This window comes from Tetrao urogallus (assembly GCF_951394365.1).
Source record: "Tetrao urogallus genome assembly, chromosome: 9".
In the NCBI taxonomy this organism is placed as follows: Eukaryota; Metazoa; Chordata; class Aves; order Galliformes; family Phasianidae; genus Tetrao; species Tetrao urogallus.
In genome coordinates this window covers 3,203,977-3,225,975 of record NC_136822.1, presented here as the reverse complement: position 1 = coordinate 3,225,975, position 21,999 = coordinate 3,203,977, and the positions used below count along the sequence as shown (strand labels likewise).

The 21,999-nt window shown below is 52.5% G+C and overlaps 1 protein-coding gene across 2 annotated transcripts in view; it reads right to left on the bottom strand.

Moving 5' to 3' along the window:
* Positions 1–20,522, bottom strand: part of EPHB1 (EPH receptor B1) — a gene marked incomplete at its 3' end in the record, with an annotated part of 42,258 nt that extends 21,736 nt beyond the window's left edge. The window contains exons 1-3 of one of the 2 annotated variants that reach the window (XM_079539595.1): positions 20,462–20,522; positions 3,844–3,908; positions 1,576–2,257 (exon numbers count right to left, since the gene is read on the bottom strand). In XM_079539595.1, coding sequence (XP_079395721.1) covers positions 1,576–2,257; positions 3,844–3,908; positions 20,462–20,519 — 805 coding nt within the window. In that variant the 5' untranslated portion in view covers positions 20,520–20,522. Of the gene's footprint in view, positions 1–1,575; positions 2,258–3,843; positions 3,909–20,461 lie in introns of those variants that run through there. The other variant, XM_079539596.1, reaches the window with a different exon arrangement.
* Positions 20,523–21,999: the final 1,477 nt, after the last annotated feature.

Here is a 21,999-nt window from a genome sequence, read left to right as displayed (position 1 = left end):
AAAGGAACCTTAGTTCCATGCATGCTCTCACACCAAGGCCATCAGCTCTTGGAAGTCTGCAGAGGTTTCTCCTTCAGTTCCTGCTCTTCACAAGTGGGTACTGCACACCCAGCTGGGTGCTGCACAGATGCTCTGGGGTGTGGACATCCCCTCATCCCCTGCTGCAATGCCCTGGCTCTCCTGTAGGATCCCAAGATGCAAAAGCATTGCACAAGTGTGCAGACTCATGGTTGTTTCCCAGTTTTCAGAATCCTTCACATTACAAGAAAGCACTTTTTTTTCCCCCCCAGAGTGAAAAACAATAGGAGCTGCCAGGCTGGTTGTATTCTCCCACATCCCCCAGCAAAGATTCACTGAGGCAAATGAAAAAGCAAGCTTCTGCATAGCTTGAGTCCTGTACAAAAAGGCTATGGTGGCCATCCTAAAAGCATCCCAGCCAAGCCTTCCAAACACCCTGCCACCAGCATTCTAGAGTCAGGGTCCAAGCCCTTCCCTTACCAAACCAGCCCTATGACCCTGTGGCTTTTAAACCCATTCTGAAGTTGAATTTGAACCCATTTCCCAACCCCTCCTACTCTCAGCTCTTCCAGAAGCCATTCAGAAAGCACTACTGAAATGAATTGGCTTCTCACACAAAAATCCTCTGCTCCCCTGCTTCCAAGCAAGGCACAGAACCACGTTTCAAGAGAAGGGATGGCAAGGGCAGTGTGTAATGCTAATAGAAAAAAATCCTCCAACGTTACTTGGGAAATATTCACCAGAACTGCAAAAGGAGATGACAAGCAGCAAGCGCCGCTTCCATATTTATAACCTGGCAGCTGCACACCAGCAGCGTGGCTGGGAGAACCCAGAAAAACAGCAGAAAAAAGCCAATTACTACCCAGAAGCAGAGCAGCAGAGGAGCACTCAGGCTGGGGACAGCTGCCTGGCTCCTGCAGCTTTGCTCGGGAAATAAGGAGGAGATGAAAGCGGCTCCGCCAGCGAGCATCGCCCTTTGAAGGCAGCAAATCACTGCAGCAGTGAGTCGGTGCCTGTGTCCTCATCAGGCTGCAAGCCACAGCACTTGCACTGAGTTCTGCTAGCACTGCTACTGGCTGGAGAGCACAGAGGCTGCAGGTTGAACTTGGCACACTGCAAGCATCCTGGGGCTGTGGGTTTCCGCTCTACTCCTACCATTTTTGCTGTGCATTGGGTCACAACAGTGTGTGGGATACATAGCAGGCTCTGCTCCAAAGCTGCGCTCCCAGCAGGAAGATCACAGCCACGAGACAAAGGCAATCAGGACAGATTCAGACTTTGGAAGGAGAAGAAAATTCACACTTCCCTAAAAGGACACCGGTGACCAAAGATCAGGGGCACCAGAGTAAAACCCACATCACCTGGAAAGCAGCCTGACAGCCTTCAACATGACACTCTGCACACCGCCTCAGCCCCCTAAAACAAAACTGCTTTGTGACGAGACTTTCTGGAGCCCCGCACTGTTGACATCACCCACAGCAGTTAATTTGGGTACAAACAACACATTGCAAAAGCTCAAGAAGCACAGAGCTCCCTGCAAAGCAACCTCAGCCTTACCTTTGCAAGCCACGTTGTTTTCTGGCTCATAACCAGCCTTGCAGGTACAGCGACCTATGGGTACCATCCACTCCCCATCCCCGTTGCAGTACAGCTTGATGGGCACATCCACCTCCTCAGCGTTGGGGATGCAGGTGCCCCGTGCTGTCACCAGAGAGGTGCTCTCTGCCCCCGTCATGGTCTCAGGGAAGATAGCAAAGTTCTGCACCACGCTTGGGCACTTCTTGAAGAAAACCCTGACGGAGAGCAGAGACATGCAAGCCCCGTAGTCCTGGAAAGCCAGGTAAAAGCCATTGCGGGTCAGGGGCCCAAAACTTCTCACTTCTGTGTTCACCTTCATCAACCTGCCACCAAAGTCCACCTGGGAAAAGCTCTCGTCAGCAGCAATAGTGTCCACTTTGAGGTAGGGTGCCTCCGTCCAGAAGGCCGACTTCTTGGTGGCAATGACAGAGTCTGTCTCGTAGTAATAGAGGTTGAAGGTCTCCTTGCAGGAGCCAGGAACGTTGGGGAGGCTGCTGCAGTCCCTCACAGTGAAGCGCATCTCGGTGTAGATGCGGTGAGCTCCGCGCCGGTTGATGAAGGTGGTGAGGAGCCAGTTGTTCTGGTTTGGCTCGAAGACGTTGCACACCTGGTACGTACGGATGGTGTTCAGGTTTTCGTCGTAGCCACTCACTTCTTCCCACTGCACAAAGGAGAAAAGAGAGGTCGTGAGAAGGAGATGGGGGCACTGGAGGTGGAGGTCACCCCGCATGCAGCAAGGCTGTCCTGAAAGGAGGGCACAAAACCAAGGACTGGCTAAGACTGGAAGGGGCCTCTGGAGATCATATGGTAGCACCTCACAAGAAGGTGCAACGAGGGAAAGAAAGACAGACTAGGCAACTGGAGAGATGAAGGAAAGCAGTACAAGAGGCCGTGCCTATGTCAGTGACCAAGTCAGCGTGGGGGCAGATGAGCAAGTCTGACCTCAGGTCCCAGCACAAGGGGACCGCTTCCCCTGGCAAAAAAAAAACATTCCCAAAGCACATCACAGCAAAGAGAGAGAATACAGATTCGTGGTTTGATTTAGAGAAGAGTATTAATGTAATTTAGGCTACAATTTCAATTAAGGGACAGCAGCAAACTGTGAATAGTGTATGATGGCATTAGTGTCCTACAGACAGATTTACAACCTCATAATCCATTCATTTTCACTAATCCATGTTTACAGTCTCCTCATAACAGCATTATTCACGTGGCAATCTTTATGCAGCATGCTGATACGGGGCATGATTTCTGGGGGTGAGGCAGCAGCAGCACTCGTGGGTGAACCAAGCCAACCCTACAGTGTTACAGGCTTTGCCCTTTTTACATCTGCCAGCCCTCCCCACCTTCCCCAGGCATCACTCCGGTGGCAGCAGGATGGGCAGATCCAGCCCTGACAGGCAGAGGAGCAGGAGCACACACAGTTTACTGCTGCCATCCAAGGGACACTTGATGTCCCAACTAAGGCTGTAGCATCCCTGAGGTCAGGGTGAGCAGGAGAACCAAGGAAAGAGGCCCCCACCCCCTCCCTAGGGGTGAGCCTAAGGATGCTCACTGTGCTAAACCAACAGAAGGATGGAGAGTAAGGTATTAAGCACTCTCATTTAATTACACACCTGTACTTCTATTGCTGTATGCACGCAGGTATTTCATTGCATGCAGAGCTCTTTCATCACTCAGGTTTGTCCAAATCTCACACTGGATGCTTGCAAAGCTATAAAACCACTGCACCCCGGGACCACTAGCAGCACAGCTGGCCAGCTGTGGTTTTTGGGAGCAAAGGAACCAGTCTGCCAAGCCAACAAATGCTGTACCTCAGGCTCCACAGTGCCTCTCCATCATTCCTACCACCCACCGCTCCCTCCCTGTCTGCACCCGTCTTTGTCTATCACTTTTTCTGTCAGGGGAATGTGAGTCAGGTTATTTTATGCTTCCATCCCTCAACGACTCGTATTATATAAAAAAGATGTTTTAAGTGCTTCGGGGTGTTTTGTTCCTCATTACTTCATAAAAGTGACATTAATAGCCAGGAAGAGCACTGCTGAGTGCAATTACGGATGATGTTCCAGGTATGAAAGCTGTTTTGAGCCTGCTAATGTTTCCTAATTACAAGCCTTGTGGTACAGGAGAGAGGAGGAGCAAGCAGGAGGATAGGGAGGAACGTGCTGGATGGGCAGCAGGGCAGAGAGGAATGCACAGGGATCCCATCAGTTCCGGGACTGCGTGGTTGGATGTGGGATAACTTACCCCTGACGGAGGGTTGGCAGTCCAGCCCAGCTCGGCCGTCGCCGTCCGTGTGTCCATCAGGGTCTCTGAGGAAACACAAGAGGAAGAACACGAAGGAGGACACTGTGCTTTGTGCCATCACCACCTACACGAACCCACACTGAGATGGGTTCCATGGGGAGCTTGGCAGCTGTGATTTGGCAGGATGATTTCAGCCTTAGCAATGACAGCGGAGCTGCTGGAGTGGTGATCCTGTGCTGGGAGGTTTTCAGTGGTGGGTTTGGTGGGAGATATTGAAAAGCTGTACTGCAGTATTACAGCTGGCATTTCCCTGCTTTTTTTCTTGCTCTTGTACAAGAAAAAAAAAAAAAAAAAAAAAAAAAAAGAGAGTAACAACAATAACAGTGAGAGCAACAACATATAGAAACAGATGGGAGAAATCCTCCAGGTTTTATTTATTTGTTTTCAGCAAGCAGACATGCAGATTAATTTGCTCAACTCCTGAGTCTAAAGCAAAGCTGGGAAGGAAACGTGCCTGGAATTGGCCCCATCCTTTGCTCTGCAGCCCAGCACCACAGCAAGCACATCCCCTAGCTTTGTGCTGGTACAAACAACACATCTCAGTCACAGCTTATCCCATCTCCCTGTCCGGTAACTTGCACCCACTTGTGTCCCCACCACACACCACGCAAATATTATTTCTCCCCCTGCCGTAAGTATGGCCGTGCATGTCGTTAAGCACTCATTAGTCATTGCTACAGCCCTTCAAACACAGTTCCTCCCACTGCAACCCCCAAACAGGCTCTGAATTTTGGGAAGAAAGCTGGAAGGAACAGCACGACACGGCACACAGCAGCTCCTGAAGCAGAAGACTTGAAAGAAATACACACAACCAAGAAGAGATGCATCCTGTCAGCATCAAAAAAAAGCTGCCTCCCTACCAAAAAGCTCTTGCCTGTCTTTTCTTAGTGATCTAGGCATGTTTCCAGATGGCACATCTTCCCACTGTGGTTCTCTACAATGCCATTCTCTGGGACAAGGAGAAGGAAGGATGAGAACAACCCCAAACCGTTCACTGAGGCTCAGGGAAAGCTTGGCCTCACCAAAACCCCAAGGCTGACCACACAACCACCATGTGGCCGAGGCTGGAGGCACCTCCAGGTTCAGCTGGTGCCACTCCATCTCAGTCAGAGCCACCCAGAGCAGAAGTAGCCCTGCTCAGCTGCAGCAGCCCATCTGATACGCTAAGCCCACTGGAACACTGCCTGCTCCCCAAGCAGGGAGCTGCTCCCCACACAAGTGGGATGCTCCAGGGCTGCCCGGTCCCAAGCAGTGCCCTGGAAGGAAGCTAAACACCAGGGCTTGGAGAGGTGTCAGTGGGCAGGGACATGATCTTTCATGTCTGGCCAAAGCCCTCGTTAGGGAGAAGCTGAGCTTTGCTGTGGAAAGCAGAGCTCTCTCTGAGTGAAGAATCTTGCGCTGTATACAGTAGATTTTCTTTAATGGACACATTACTTTAAACTAAGCCTCCACCATCTGTTTCAGTCCCTAATTATCAATACAAAAACAAACATCTACTCACAATTACACTCGTAACAAGTAAAGATGCCAGCAATTAGCATGCAGGAACATCCTTGCTGAGAGGATCGGGTCCATCTGCAGTGGTACCAGCATGTCCCCAGCAGGCAGGGACCAAGGTGGCATCCACAGTGGGCTCAGAGGAGCATCACTCAAACAACAGGGGAATAAGAAACGTGGGGTGAGAGCAGGTAGGCTGCGGAGCATGGCGATGCCTGGGGCTGCCCCTTCCTGTAGCAAGTCTTAGGGTGCTCAGGGATGCAGCCCTGCTCCCAGAGTAGGCAGCAGCTTTCTCTCTGCACCCTTTCCTCTGGGAGCATCAGTGCAATCAGCCTAAGGCTGGCACTGGGGATGGCCTGCCCCGAGCTGGTAGCACTACAAAAGCAAGCAACGGGAAAATAAATCTAGAAGCTTCACTGCAAAGACCAGCACCAACTATCGCTGATGGAGACAATGCCACAGCTCTGCCTTTCTGTGACCACAGCATGGCTGCTGTTGCCAGTCCTGATCTGCTCACGGCTCAGATTAAGCTTCTTAACGTCAGCGGGAAAGGAGTCCTACAAGGAGGAGTTGCTATAATTCAGTTCCCTCTGTCCCCCACATGCAGAGACCTGAAGCTCAAAGCTACACCAGAAGGTCGCCCAGGCCATGTTACATTGCTCCCCATGCCCATGGCAGCCCTGCTCCTGACCACGACGTTCCAAGGGTGCAAGAAATCGCCATGTATCTCACACTTCCCATCAAGCAATAGCAAAGCAGGAGCAAGCCAGGTGTGCAAGCTGCTCTGCACACGTCTGGATCTCAACACAGGACTCTTCTGTCTCTGTGTCAGTGCCAGGTAGGAGAAAAGCAGGATCGCCCTCTCCCACTGGAGGAGCACTGCTTCTCTTCACATTCCTTAAGAGTCCCAGTTTCTGAAAGAGCCGTTTGCAGTATCTACACACTTTCAATCAAAAATATTACAGCAACAACTAATTATGTCCCATCATTCCCATGGCTCTCTGCCTTTAATGGTGCATTTTGCTGCTACAGAATTACAGCGAAACTGCTCTGGAAGTGTATAACGAGCTATCCCCATCAATCTCCCGCAGATTCATTATGAAAGATTATCCCTAGAATAACAAACCGAGTTCAGATCGCAGAGGATGCGCTGAACAACAAAAACAAGGCAGCAGGATGCTTCCCTGCCCATTGCTGTGAAGGGGACACCGACACCTCAGAGCTTTGTGATGAACCTTTCCAAGAGCAGCAGCTACACGAAGAGCCTCTGCTGCACCAACACCACCTGTAGTCCTACGGTGGCCAAAAAGCAACACCTGGGGATGGAAAGCGGTTTTACACACATATAGATGCTGTGTCACATTGGGATGGGCTGCATCGAGCCCTCCTCCCCATGAAGTGCTCTAATTACAAGGAGCAAGCGCTATCTGTATCAGGATGTGCCACACTGGAATACACTGCTTGATACAACTAGAAGTGCCCCCAAAAAATACCTGCCTACGTTTTTGGGAATGTATGGGTACATACAGACACAGCCATCTCACAGTACCAGGGCACAGTGAGTCCTCTGTCAGTGCTTAGCACAGACTGGAAAAGCCAGAAATTGAAGAGGCAATGCAAAGGTTCCCCACCATGAACAAGTCCCGCTTACCAACATGCATCTCCCAGCAGCTGCAAATGCAAGCAGGCACTGACTTGGTGACAAGTCAACACAAGTGCTTTGAGCATAATTTCCCACTCAATAGCAAGGCTTTCCCTGAGAAGAGATCTTTTTCACCCTCTTTAGAACTCTTTAGAACTCTTTAGAAGTTAGAACTGCCCCATGGCAGCTCAGTGCAGAATAGGAAAGAGCGGAAAGAGCCCCTCTTTGCTGGGATCTGGTGGGTCGCTCCTACTGGACCTTGAACTCCATCACCCACCCACTCACCCGTCCCAATTGCCCCCCTCTGCCCAAGGATCAGTGGGGCAGAAGCAGTGGGGCTGGCAGTACCGAGGTTCCCCACGTACCTTCACGTGATTTTCCTGCTCTAAAGGTGTTTGACCCCGTGCAAACATGCAGCGCCAGGCCAGCTCAGCCACGGCCCTACAAACCATTCATCATAATCCCACCGAGGAGAGATACAGTAAATCAAAGAGACAACCTGCCTGCAAATAGATTGCACAGGGGAGGGAGAGGGAGTGAGGAACAGAGAGAATCAGGGAGAGAACTGCAGAGGGAGAGATAAGAGAGAGGGAAGGAAGCGGCAGAAAATTACAGAAAAAGGCACACATCACGGCGAAAAAAGACAAAGGGGACCAAATCAAATAACAAAGATAAGAGAAAGAAGATAGTACTTTCAATACCTTGTTTTCCAAATTATAAACCTATTTTATGAAATTTGGGAACCAAGTTTTAATCCACTGAGCTCACACGAGACATCAGAGGCCACGGGAGGCCTCAAAACAGCATGTTACAGGCAAATCAGTGTGATCCACACATACACAGCTCAGATGTTCCCACGATGATGAAGCAGGTTTCCAGTACCACACAGCCCACAGTCACACCCAGGCTGCAGATGAACAGAATGTAGCTCACACCATAAGACCTCATAGAAGTACTTGCAGGTAATCACAGATGTGTTTTGCAACCCAAGAGGCTTCACAGGCTGACACAGCACTTTGGTGAATACCGCGGGCACCAGGATAGATCCAGGCATCCCAAGAGCTCAGCTTTTCCACCACTAGCACCAGGGGAACAATTCAACACTGTAAAATGACAAGGCTATCTTTCAGGAAGACATCTTCCAGAACAATGTCACTATGCATTTAAATTGTCATCTTTGCTTTCTCGAGGCTGAGCTGCCAACAAGCATCACTGAACTCTACCAGTCTGCCCCAAAAATCACCATATGTTGAGCTTGGCAGCCACTTGTTTCCTTTTCCAGAAGGCATAGAAGAGGAACTCAGCTGTCCCAGGATGGGCAGGGGCTCCCAAAGGCTGTGTGAAGCAGCACCCCCCAGTGCAAGATACAGCTCAGTGACATGGAGGGGCTGGCTTGCAGGATGAATTTTTCTGCACACAGATGGTGGAGGTTGAAACTCTGAGGGAGTGTTGCAGCAGATGTCCCATGAGAAACAAGCCAGCTTCCAGCACAGCTCCACGGAACGCATGGCCCTGCCTCTGGAGGGCTCCGTGCCAAGGCAGTGCTAAGCCCAAATCCCTTCTCCATGCACACTAGCATCATCCCAAGACGATACAGCCAACAGCCAGGAGCTAGAGGGCACCAGCCCCTTGCCACACCAGGAGCTGGGTGCAGCAGCTTCACGCACATCACTGGGGTTCCTGAGTGCAGACCAGCTGGCTGGGGCATGCACAGCCCCAGAGCAACCCAGCACCCAGATCACTCGTGCCCAAGTGGGAGCACAGCATCCTGCAGGAGGCAAGGACGAGTCAATTGCCACGGGGCTCCCCCACCCCAACCTCACTGATTGCTCTGCCCAAACCTTTTGCTGGGCTCTCAGGGGGTAGTGATCAAGCTGCTGCTTTTCACTGGTTTGAGACGATAAATCAGCAACAGGGGCTGCTGCAATCTGATTAACAGCAGCGGGTAGCTGCAGGCAAAGCACGATGCACCGGGGATGCAGCACTTGGAATACACAGCCTGCAGCCTCTCCATCTTCTCCTTGCACAGGGCTGATGGAGTGCTTTCTGAACCCTCACACAGCAATCACAGCACTTTGATCCCAGACCCAACAAGCCTGTATTTTCTGCTCCCCAGAAGCGACAAACTTGGTGCTCCAGGCAGCGTGGAGTGAAGCAAGGGAGCCTAATGGGTCTGGTGGATGCATTCTCCTGAACAACTGGGATTCCCTTGGAAGTGGCATCCTATAAATACAGAACCAGACAGCTGAAAAGACAGAACAGTCATAGACATTAACAGCACCCATCATTACGTACGTTAGCACAAATTAAAAGGACATGCTGTCCACACTCAAGGGACTGCAGGCTGATTCCCCAGCACGGCATCCTAGAATGCCACAGCACTTGCCTCTGAAGACAGTCCCAATGGCCACGAGCACAGGGACACAGCTGTGATGAGCTTCATTGAACCAATACACCAGACCCATTCTGCACCTATTTACCAGATCTTATTTCAAAAAGCCAAAGGATTCTGCGAGAGCAACAAACACGGTGAGCTGCTCAAACAGCAAACAAGTGTGGGTTGTTGACTGCAAGCTACCAAGCGACCTCCCTTCACCCATCCCAATTCCTGCAAAACAAGGATGCAGCCAGGACCTCAGCTTTCTTGGTGGACACACCAAATTAACACCAGCCTGAGGTCAGCAGAGGGGGTAAATCCTACACCAAGTATTTGCTTCTCCTTCCTCCTGCTCACCACACCCCAGGGTGGGCAGAGAACCTACTTAAAAGCTACATTTCTGCAGCTTTTCCTTTTTTCCCACCATCAAATCTTTCGGATCTGCTCAAAACAGTGCCTGCACTCCATCACCATCCCACAACCTTTCCCAAACATGTTACTATCGCTCTGAGCAGTCTCTAGGTACACGTGTGTGACAGCTGCTCTACACAGTAAATAACCCAACACATCAGCCAACATTTCCAGATGACTGTCAGTGCTGCACTGCCTTGTGCCGTGAGGCTGGGAGGGGCATTAGCAGCTCTTGGAGGGGCAGAGGGCCTGGGTGGAAGGGAAAATGCTCACCCAACACCTCTGCAGTTAGGGGGGCTTGCAGGATAGCAAGCTATGGGAAAGTGCCAGCTCCATGACCACCACGGGGCACGGCCAGCACTCATCTCTCTGTAAGAGCACAGTGGAAGAGCAGCACAGGGGCAGAGGGAGCATTCATCTCAGGGGGACTCACAACAGAAATGGAAAAAAAAACCTGAAGAGCCATCAGCACACTGCAATCAAACCCACATATATTCCAACAGGAGGGAAATAGGCTTCAAAAGCAAGGCTCGTGCAATGCTGCCGGTGCCAGGCATTGCGCTGCATGTGCTCCTGACCTGAGGAGCAGAGAAGGATGAGGAGGAAGAGGCCGAAGGAGATGCACTTGGCTCCCAGCCGGCTGTGCACACTCCGGCCCCCGGCCCAGCCGCCTGCAGGAGCACATGCTGAGAAAAGGCTGGAGCAGAGCAGGCAGGAGGAGAGCCATCTGCGCACCGGGAGCCAGGCCAAAGCGTGCTGAGGATGGGTATTTCCCCCCCCCCCCACCACCACCATTTCCCTTGCTGGGACACTCCCCTTTCCTTCTGCATGGCTATCACTCCCGGCCCAAACATTTCTGCAGGAAGCAGTGTGACTGCAAAGCAGAGCTTCCACACACAGCTTTCCAAGCCAGCACCAGAGGGCAAGAAAACACAAACCCAAATTCTCTCAAACTGGTGTCCCCTGGGGACCTCTCAGCCTGTCCCATACCAACTCCAGGGCACAGAGAGGATGCTGCAGTGGGGTCAGCCCAAGGCAAGGCGCAGGTGCTGTCTCCACAGGGCTTCCCTATGCAGGGGGAGAAGGAAGCAGCCCCTGCCCGTGTCACAGGGACACTGCCACCACTTGGGCTGAAATCCCACCAGGACTTGGCAAGGGAACTGGCATGGTATGGTATGGTTCTGTTCTATGCAACGCTGCCTCTGCTCATTTTTAAAGCTGTGTGAGCTGATGATAAATTTGCCCATAAGCTCATCTCCATACCACCTCTCCTGCTGATGACACTGACCCATCCTCCCTGATTGTGGTTTCCTTGCTGAAATAAATCACTGTAAGTGCACATTGTGCTCTGGGTCTCATTACTGTTCATCACCGTCTGCATGATGGAGCTGTCACATCCTCATAGATGCTGTCACCTGGGCAACCCTGAAGAGGCCCAGGCCCACATGTGACCATGGCAGCCCTGTGAAACCTCAAGGCTATCCGTGGGGGAAACCTCCTCTAGGAGGGCAGAACTGCTTCTCTCCACCCCTATTTACAGCAGATAGCACAAACGCCAAAGGGAGGATGAAGGAAGAGCTGAGCACAAAGGCAGTGGGATGCCCCCCAAGCCTTTGCCAACTAAACACCCAACTCCAGCTCCACGCACACTAGTGTGCAAAACCCACTGGATCTCCCCGGATAAATCCAGAGGAGCGTTGCAACTGCACTTCCAACAGTAAATGAAAAGCCCTGTGCCAAGCCCCCATGAAGACTGCTGGAGCGGTAACAATGCGGAGGCATTGTTTGCCTGTCACACTGCTTTCAAAAGGCAAACACTCAAAAAGCAAGAGGGAGCAATTAAAGCTGCCGCTACTCTTGCTGTGTCCGTGTCAAAAAGCAGCCCGTGGCTCTGACGGAGCCTGCAGCAGCACCAGCAGCTCCCTGCTGGGACCAACGGGTAAAAGATGCTCCACAGGACCCAGCAATGGCACAGATCCCCACCAGAGTGAACCACGATTGTATCCCCACACCTCATCCTGGCCCCCGAGGAGCGGAAATGCAGCTCTTTCCGATACTTTGGGTGTGCCAAGCTGGAGGCTTCCAAGAGCACACCCATAAACATGGGTCAAGGAGAGGACGTGCTCCGTAAGGTGACCATACAAGCTCTTCCCACCACTTGCACTCCCTATAAAAACCTCCATTCGCCACCAGTTGGGAAGAACCACCATTTCCAACCCAACAGCTCAGCCCTCGAGGCAGACCTGCTGTGGGCTCACCACGCAGATGGGTCCCATGGCACCAGGAGCCTCAGCGAGCTCCTGTCCCACACCCTGCACCCCAAGGAGTCCTGCAAACCCTTAGACAGACAGAGGATAAGGGGCACAGCACTCACACGTGCAGGCACAGGCTGGGGGGAACCGCGCTACAGAAATAACACAGGCACGCAAACAAAAGAGCGCAAGCCATTAATCTGGGCGAACCAAAGGAAATGAAATCATTATGTCTGCAGCTACAGCATCCAGAAGAACAAATTTCCTGCCTGGATAATAAATGGATTCTTTTGTTTCACGTTGGCCCCGGCCACGTGACTGTCTTGGCCTATTCCTCATCCAAAACATCTTGCTGTATAAATACCCAGACGGGCTTGGGTTTCAGCTGCTAAAAATATGTTTTAATTATAATAATATATAATAATAATAACACAAAAAGCTACATGCTCCCCAGCCCCTTTCCTCTTAAACAACCCCTGAAGGCTTTCCAGAGCACAGGCAAAGAAACAAAAAGACCAAAGTTACTAATGACAGCAGCAATCGCTAAGGAAAGGCCCAGGCAGCCAAGCAACAGCCCCAGGTTGCTGCTGCTGCAATAAAGAACCCTTGTCAGAGGGAGCACCGAGGCACACACGCCATCCTGGAAACCCTGCGAGCATGGCACGGTGCAAGACCAAAGCCCCACAGGTGCTGAGGAATTCAGCTGAGCAACAGGCAGTGCATGCACATCCACCCTACGCATTGCGGGCAGCTTGCTGGTGCAGCAGCAGGGCTGGCATTTCACGTAGTTTTTACCCAAACCTATGAGAAAGGTGAATTCTGATCCCCCTGCTGGCTGAAGGAAGGGCCCTGGGCAACTCCCAGGATTTCAGCTGCTAAGAGCTGTGTGCACCATGAGCTACAGCCATTCCTTTAACCTGCAGCTCCACGGGGCACTCGATTAAAACCGCTTTTACGCCTAACTCCATATTTTGCTTCTGATTTCATCTTCCTTCCACCCGCCTTCCCATCTTTACAACAGCACAGCAAACACTGAAAAAAAGTTGCGAAACAAAACAGCATTTGGAATCCAGACATGAGAACACCTCGCTGCAAACAGCCTGAGTCCTGTAGATGTCAGAAGAGCCCCATGGGTGGAGGCGAGCAGGGAGCATCGCAAGCCAGCATTCACACCAGGCTGAAGTTCCAACCAGGCATCACTCCAGGAGCACGGTGGTACATCAACAACCACAGGACAAAACCAACTCTGAAAGACTGTAAGCTTGCTTTGTGCATCACACTAGAAGCAGCCCAATTTCTTCTCCTTTTCTGGGTCATCTTTAATTTCAATTACATTTGGGATGTTGTAGAGAGAGTCTAAGCGTTACTGCTGTCTCATTTCAATTGCTTATCATCACTGCTTAAAGGAGGGAGAAAATAAAAGAAGTCATTGGAAACTAAATATTTACACACCCACAGACATTAATCCCAGCAGATCCAAGGGTGGGAAGCTTATTTTAAAAAACATCTCTAATTACTTTCCCATCTTAGAGGGAATAATCTGGCGATTAGTTACAGCATTTGACATCAGCAATCACATTATTTCCTAACGAGGGATAAGTGCAGCCAGATCCCCATCCCCATGGAGGACTCCAGGCGCTCTCTCCCCAGCAGGATGATGCCCACTAGAGATGGGGACACCAAACAGGCACCAGCAGAGTTGCTGGTCCTTGGGCTGCGTCCCGAGGAAACCTCCTTGGTGAACGACTGAGGACTTTGGGACAGGTGAAAATCTGACTGTCAGACTCATTTAGGAAGACAAAACCATGCTCACCCTGATGAAGTGAACTATTAAAAACAGGAGATGGTATCCAGGGTAATAAAGAGCAAGACGTGAGAACCAGCCGAGGAATTCAAGTTCACAACTCCTATCAACTTCATATGCTGTAAAACTTCACCTAGTTTATAAGTTTCTCACCAACTTCATAAAAGATGTTTTATTGTTTTCTGACTCTCTTGCCTTCATAAAATGTGTCTCCTCGTCTGCGTGGGTGTTGCATTATAAACATTTGCACTTTGATTCATTCAAGACTTATGGAAGCTTTCAAGATAACCTATTAGGAATACTTAAAGTGTTTCTGAGGCATCACAGCCTCCCTCGAACATTTCAAGATTTTAAATAAATAAATAAAAACATGCCTTTGCAGCAAACTACCTCCAAAATCCACCAGGCTGTAGATTCAAGCTGTGTGTGTTTGGAAGCAACCAAGCCAGCCTGGTAGAGGAGGTCCCCGTTTCACTCAGTGTGCAGTCATCAGAGATGCTGGCATGGGAAGGGACTTCTCCCTGCCACTGTAAGACTTCTAGTTAACAAAGAATTTTAAATGAAAAAAAAACCAACAAAAACATTAAAGTACTCTCACTCTTTTCACATTTCACAGCAGCATCACTGCTTGCATCCTCCCTAGGACGAAAGCTTTGGTCACGCTTTGAGAACAGCTCACCATCAGCACCTGGAGCACACCCACCCCAGTTTTGGGGCTGCTGGTGCAGCACTGCGAGGATCCCTGCACTCCATCACAGTATCTCCGTGCCTGAATACAGACAGACTCACTGTGGCACAGAAGCTGCTCCCTACCAGGAGGCACCAAAGCCCCGCCAACCTGTCTGCTGCTTTGATGCAGGATCAAGGATGCATCCCATGGGGATGTGAGACGTTTGGAGCAGCTGCTTTGACGTGCAGACAGATGTAAAAGCACAAGTTTCCCATCCCTATTAGGAGGAACAGGGGCTGGCCAGCCTTGTGCATGCAGCCCAGCCCTGGCAAGCTGCTCCTCCACACCAGGCAGGGCTCACAAAGGCAGAGCAGGAGGGTGCCCGCAGCAGCAGCCTCCTCAAAGCAGCCCTTTTCCTCCAGCCTCCGTTGAAGGCTATTGAAGTTAATGAGCATCTTTTTGTAGCCTCCAGCAGGCTAGAGAGCTGGCCGTTCAGTGCAGCAGCCTCCCGCCTCGGTAATAACGCAAGTGTGGTGTAGGGAGGAATAATAAGAGCCAATTTTTAGACAGTGATAGAATACAACTAGCTGGTGACCTTGCAGATCCCACCAGCCAGTGCCTACCACGGCCAGAGCCTGCATCTCCAGGCTAGCAGGAGCAGACAATCTACTCCTGGACACAGAAGGCTGTGCCTACCACGTGGCATGGCAAAAGCCAGCTCATTGCACACCACAGCTCCTCCACCAAAAGCCTGAGGATTTCAGTAGAGTTAGATCTGAGCCAGCAACTTCACTGCACGGTGTAAAGGCTCGGACAGCCAAAGCCACAGGTCAGAAGACTTTCAGGATCACCAAGTCCACCATCAACCAGACCTAAAGAATCCCACCACTAAACCATGTGCACACATCTCTTAGATACCTCCAGGCATGGGGACTCCACCACGTCCCTGAGCAGCCCATTTCAATGCCTAATCATCCCTTCCATGAAGGAATTCATCCTAATATCCAACCTAAACCTCCCCGCTGAGCTTACCCACCAGCACAAAGCTTACGGGCAGCTTCACCACAGGCATGCAGAGCTTTGCTCAGGAGATGGTGATGCTCTGTAGCCCCAGGCTCCTCCGCAACCCATGATCTCCAGCACTGAAAAGATGATGCAAAGACTCTCATCGCTTCAAAAATAATTAATGGAGGGGCTGAGCAGCCACACAGCCATGGTCAGGGCTCCTCTGAGCTGCTGCACAGAGGCCTTGTGCTGCTTGAAAACACTGCACTTCTGGCAACGCAGCCAGCTGTTCTGGTAATCTTGAAAAGCTAAGTTTTGTTCATTTCCAACACATTTGTTTCAAATTAAAACCACAGCTGAAGCCTCAAGGAGTTCTCTGGAAATATCCCATGGCTCCTCCGTCCACATGCCTGATTTCCATCACATCCTCCCATTTCAGAAGATTTATAAAATTGAAGCCGTTGCTTCAAGTTCGCCTGATCTCCGGCTCCTAAAGACACTCCAGGTGGATTCAGGGAATCTTCCAGATTGGAGAAGCTCAGGTCCTGTGAAGCCAATGGAATCAGAAGCCCACGACCCCAATGGACGCCTCTGGGCCCCTGGGGTTAAAGTCCCTTCTTCAGACACAAGCAGGCCTTCCTAAATATTCAGCTTTTCCAGAAGGTTCAGCCTCTCACCTGGCCCAAACACAAAATACCAGCAGCCTCGCATTCGATCCCTTTCCCCGCACACCTCAAACGCAGCGTTCCCTTTTCAACCCGTCTTTCTCTGGGCTCCTATTTTTCCACGGGAAGATGCAATTCGCACCCATCCAGCTCCTCCATGGTGACTGACCGACCGTCTTTCAAGCCAAAAGCAATTATCCCCAAATTAACAGGACTCTCAGGGGGATGGCAATAAGTCAGTGCAGCACCCCCCCCCAGCCAGGCCTCGCAGGGGCTTCCAGTCAAAGCCCTGCAGGGGCTTCCAGTCAAAGCCTTGCAGCTGACTGCAGAACAAAAAAAGAGATGAAAAAAACAAAAGAAAGCCTCTGTAAAACATCAGTCCCTGAGGGAAGCAGATGGCTCTGCACCAGCAGGAAGGGGCAGACCCAATATGTGTTCCTAGCAGAGGGGCACGGCCTGTGGGTAAAAGGCCCAAGTGCTGAAGAGACACAGTGGGGCTCCAACTGGATGTTCCTCACAGGCAGAGGAAAATTAATCAAAATAGAGCTTGGGCACAGAAACCAAAACCTCAAAGCAAAGCGACTGGGATCTGAGTAACCAAAACCTGGGTGTCCGGGATGTTGGCGGTGTGGCTGAGACAAGAGCAGGACTCCATATTCTGGAAAATAATCCTATACTGGGTGACAAAGCCCTCACTCACACGAGAGGAAATGGCCTAAAAACGAGGATTTCCACAGCCTCTTGCCTGTTCCCAGCAACCACTTTACCTTGCTGCAACATAAATTACAGCTTAATCAGCTCTGAATGCTGGCGATGCTGCCTGGATGCCTCCCCAGATATTAAATGCCTCTCTCGCTGCGCTAACAAGCACATACCTGAGGCCTTCCGAGCCCTTAATTGCTCAGCTCCGTTATTTCCAAATCAAAATATATAAGTAAATAAATTAAAAACCTTAATACTTTGGTGCTTCCCCCCCTCCCCTCCCCACTTTGCAAAGGCCTTGAAAGGAATCCACCTGATTACTAAGGAATACGAGCAAATTACAACTGTTATCCAAAACCACTCTTCTGGATGGACAAAGCTTGCTGCTGTCTCCTACCAAAGGGATGTGGGGATGTCAGAGGCGGCATCCCCAAAAGCAGCAGCTCTAAATCCAGTTCTTCCCCTTGGGGCTGTGGTCTAGATCAGCAGCCTCAGATCCCCATAGCCATAAACCACCAAGATCAGAAAAGCCCTTCATGATCACCAAATCCAACTATGAACCAGTCCTCCTGAGCCCCATCACTCAACCACACCTCCCAGCACCACGTTCACATACCACAAATCCCTCCAGGGATGGGGACTCCACTTCTCCGGTCAGTCCATCCCAATGTTTGACTACCCTCTCCATGCAGAAATTCTCCCAATGCCCAATCAAAGCCTCCCCTGGTCCCCTTACGAACCACCATCTCCTCTGACCCAGAGCAACTTGTTACAAACAGATCACAGTCGTGGCAATTAGGTCACACCAGGCTGCAGGATTAGTGAGCAAAACCACAGTTATTTAGAAACATCGAGATTAATTACCAAAGAGCCTTAATAGAGCCGAGCTAATTTACTAATTTTGACCGAGTAACTGATCAGTTAAAGGATTAAAATCAATGATCATAGACAACAGCTTTTTTTTTTTTTTTTTTTTTTTTTTTAATGGGTTGTTTTCTCACAGCAACTCTCAGTTGCATAAAAGGAGACCAACAATCTCCGTTAACCAAATATTATTGTAATTAAATATTCAACAGGGAGGCTCTTCAATTATTCATAGGAGGGACGATGCTCGCTGTCAGCAGGCTGGCGCTTTCCCTCTGGACCCGGCCCAGGGATGCTTGGTGGTACGGCTCTGCGACTGCTGCCCATGCAGCACCCAGGAGCTGGATACTCAAAGGGAGAGCAGGAACCCATCTGCTACCAGGCACCGGTGGTGAGAAGGGGGACGGGTGGACAGGTTCTGTGCGGCGTTCTGGGGCGGTGCTATTCCCTCAGCAGACAACCAGGAGGGCAATTACATAGGAAATTACAAATTAGCTTTTCCAGCAAAGAGTACAGGGATACTTCAATTGACTACAGGGAAACTGCAGTATCGTTCAGACCGTTCATCAAAGCTCTGCAAGTCTCAACGTCCAGCGAAATGAAACAGTAATAAATATTAAGCAGAACGAGTTAATCTCCATTGAACGCATTTTAATACAAAGCACGGGGTCTTTGGCTCTTACAGACACACATCTCATTTTTCTCACCATTTCTCACTATGCGGACTTGCTGGAAGATACACGGTGACAACAGATGCCCCAGCAGCAAGCCGTGGATGGGAGCCACCAGCTCTCATAGCACAAAAGACCCGTAGCAGCCCCACCACACCGACTCTGGGTTTCCTGCAGCCCAAGACATGCTGCTCCACATCACTGCTGGCGAACACAACTCACCCTGCACAAGCATTCATGCGTGCCAAGCTTGACGGCTCGAGTGCTTGCAGAAAGCGAGCAAGGTCAAATGGAAATGCGCTTTCAGATCCTAATGAATATTTGGGGGAAAGCATTCCCCCGCCCCCTCCCAGCTATTTACTCAGCTCTGCGATTAAGCGACTGCCGTGCCGCTGTGTTCAGAAGAAGCAGAGTGCTGCAGCATCCTCCGGAGGCATCCCGTGAGCCCGGGCTCCTGCCTTCAGCCGGGCAGCAACTGAGGAGAGAACGAAACAGAAGCGCAGCCTGCGCCCCGTGCCTGCCTTCCAGCAGCTCCTCCAGGGTTCCTCTCTGCATTAGCTGCTCCAAGAGCATCTCCAGCAGCCCAGAAATATCGGCGATGGCAGCCTGTTCACAAGCTTTCCCTCTCCAGCAGCGCTCTTCTGATCTCTCCATCACTGCTGGTGCTTGTTTTCTTCTCTCACAGGCCACCAGAGCCTCGTAAGTTATTCAACTTTCAGCAGGCTGCGCTGCGTTCGGGGAAATTGAAATTCAAAGCCTTGATTAAGGCAGGGGGAAAAAAAAAAAATAAATGAAGACCTTCACCTTAAGGAGGAGAAACAAGATGGAATTCAGCTGCAGGTGTGGTGTCAGTGCGATGGGTTTGCTGCGGGAAGCAGCAGAGGACCGCCCAGGGACGCCGAAACTTCATCCTCCCCTCGCCTACGTCCCCAAGCCTCGAAGCACGCGGGAAACAGGAAGGCGACCGAGACAAGGAATAATGAGTCAGTGATACCAGCAATTAGTCAAAAAAAGCAGCGCAGGCATCTGCGGGCGAGGGCCCGTTCCCATGACTTAACAAAACGCTCTCCCTTCAGGCTGGTGGATCTGGGTACGCTCCTCGTGCCAGCACCCAGGTTCTTCCTTTCCATTGGGTTTTCTTTTCCAGATTGTGCAAATTGAAAAGCAGAAGAAATAAAAAAGAAAAGGGATGGCTCTGGGTAGCGCAGAAATCCGGGACTTGCAACATCTCTGGAGATCCGTCCCTGGTTCAGCCCCGGGCACAGCAGCAGGAACAGCCCTGCGGGGGAGCGCTCGCCCCACGCAGCACCGGGCAGAAGCGGTGGAAACCGAAGGACGCGGGCAGCAAACGCGCGCCCCGAGCCAAAGAACGGGAGAGGTAACCGGGGGCTGAGGGCTGCGGGAACGGCTCTGGGGCATCACCAACCCGCTGCCAGCGGAGCTACGCCAGCCGCCGACTCGCCAGGGACGGGATGGGTAGGCGAAGCAGCAGCCGCACACAGGGCTCTCTCCGAGCCGCGGACACCTCACAGCACTCCCCGTATCCGAGATGCACACAGCTCGTCCAGCGCTGCCGTCGCCTTGCGCTGAGCGCGGTCACCCCGGCTCCGGACGGCACGCGAACCGCGGGGCGCGCTGCTCCAAGCCGCAGCGATACCAACCGAGAGCATCGCCAGCGGGTCGCGGAGGAGACACGGCACAGCGCGACGCTCTCCGGGCCGACGTGCAACGCTCCGGCAAGGGCCGACGTTCGCTGCCCGACTAACGCGGAGCTGGGGATGCGGGAGGCGCGGTGCGAACCCGCGGTGTTCAACAGGTGGGGCGGGGATCGGCACCGCATCGCGGCAGCCCCGCGGCCGCTCCTCCTCCCCGAACCGCGACGCAGCGGCGCGGCACGGAGCCCCTCCGCGGGACCCGCGGTTCCGAGGGGATCTCCCGGCGGAACGGCCCCCATCCCGAAGCCGCCTCCCGCCCTCGGCCGCTCGGCCCCCGCCTCACCTTCCACGGCGACCGCGGCGGCGGCCAGGCAGAGCAGCACCACCAGATCCGCAGCCATCGCCGCCCCGGGCCGGCGGCCCCCGCCGCGCAGCCTCGGCCTCCCCGGGCACCGCGCGCCGCTCCGCAGGCGTCAGCCGCCGCCGGCGGGAGGGCATGGGCGGCGGGAGGCAGCCGGGCCGGGCCGGGCCGCGCCGAGCGGAGCCGCGGGACCGCGCCGCCCGCCCGGGTCACATCGCCGCCGCGAGTGTGGAGCGCCGCCACGCCGCCGCCCGCCCCCGCCGCCGCCCGCCACGCCCCCGCCGCCCGTCCGCCAATCGCAGCGCCCCGCCCGCCCCGTCGCGCCCCGCCCCGCGTCGCCGTGCGAAGGGCGACGGCGCCCCCCGGCGGCCGGAGGGGGAGATCCGACGGGGCGGGCGGGGACGGGGCTGCGCCCGCAGAGTGGAGTAAATCGGTGTAGGCCGGGCCTGGGGGAGCCGAGCCCGGCACCGTGGGCGGGCGGCTGGGCACGGAGCGCGCCCCGAAGCCCCTCTGCTGCAGCGGGCTATCGGTGGGGAGCCCCCGCGAGGCCCCGGGAGGAGGGGGCTTGAAACGCACGTCGAGGGAAATCCATTCATCCTGAAACAAAATGCCATTTCTCTTCGTGTTCTGCAAAGGGGACGTGGCCACACATGGACGTTTTGGGGTAGCGTCAGCCTGAAGCTGTCCCCCAAAGCCACCCCACGGCTTTGCGGAGGCCACTTTCCCTCGGACCCCTCTCCCACAGGAGGTTTCATTCTATCCTGTAATGGGTCCCGGCCATCACCTCCATCAGCAGTCCATGACAGCACTGCAAACAAGCAGGGGACGCCACCCCTCCCAATGAGGGGCCTTTGGTGCCAGTTGAGCCTCTGGACATTTTTTTCTTGCCTGAGTGGAGGAAGGGAAGCAGGGAAAGCTGGGGAGGGGAAATGCTCACAGCAGCTCTTTGACCAAAATCACAGCTCTTTGATCAAAACCAGAGTTTGCAAAGACAGCTTTAAACAGTTACCTCCATTCTCTTTTTTTTTTTTTTAAAAAAAAAAAGAAAAATACAAGAAGGAAACCAAATTGCTTCCGTTTACAGCTGCTGGGGTTTGGTTACAGAAAGCAAACAATAGGAATTCTGGCTCCAGATAAGAAGAAAAGTGAGCTTGCTCTGATCTTTCAGCCAAAACTCTGACTTTCAGGGGTAATTCTGGCTCAGGCTGCTGAGCACAAACATGACCATCCCACTGGGGCTGTTTCACTGTGGGTGCTCAATCGGCACCCGCTGCCATGCTTCTCTGGTCAAGAAAGGGGACACAGGGTAGCACAACACCCAGCAGTTTGTTTCCCTGCTTCCCAAGGACACGGGATGCCCACGCTGAGGTTTTCCCCTGCCAGCCTCTGGAGGTCAGCAACCAGCAGTGCTGTGCTCTGCATGGGACAGTCCCACTTCTGTAGTGCAGTGCACTCCGCCTCCAAAGGCATTTGTCATCGCCTGAAGGACACAGCAAACCTTCTGCAGCTAAATCATCGCT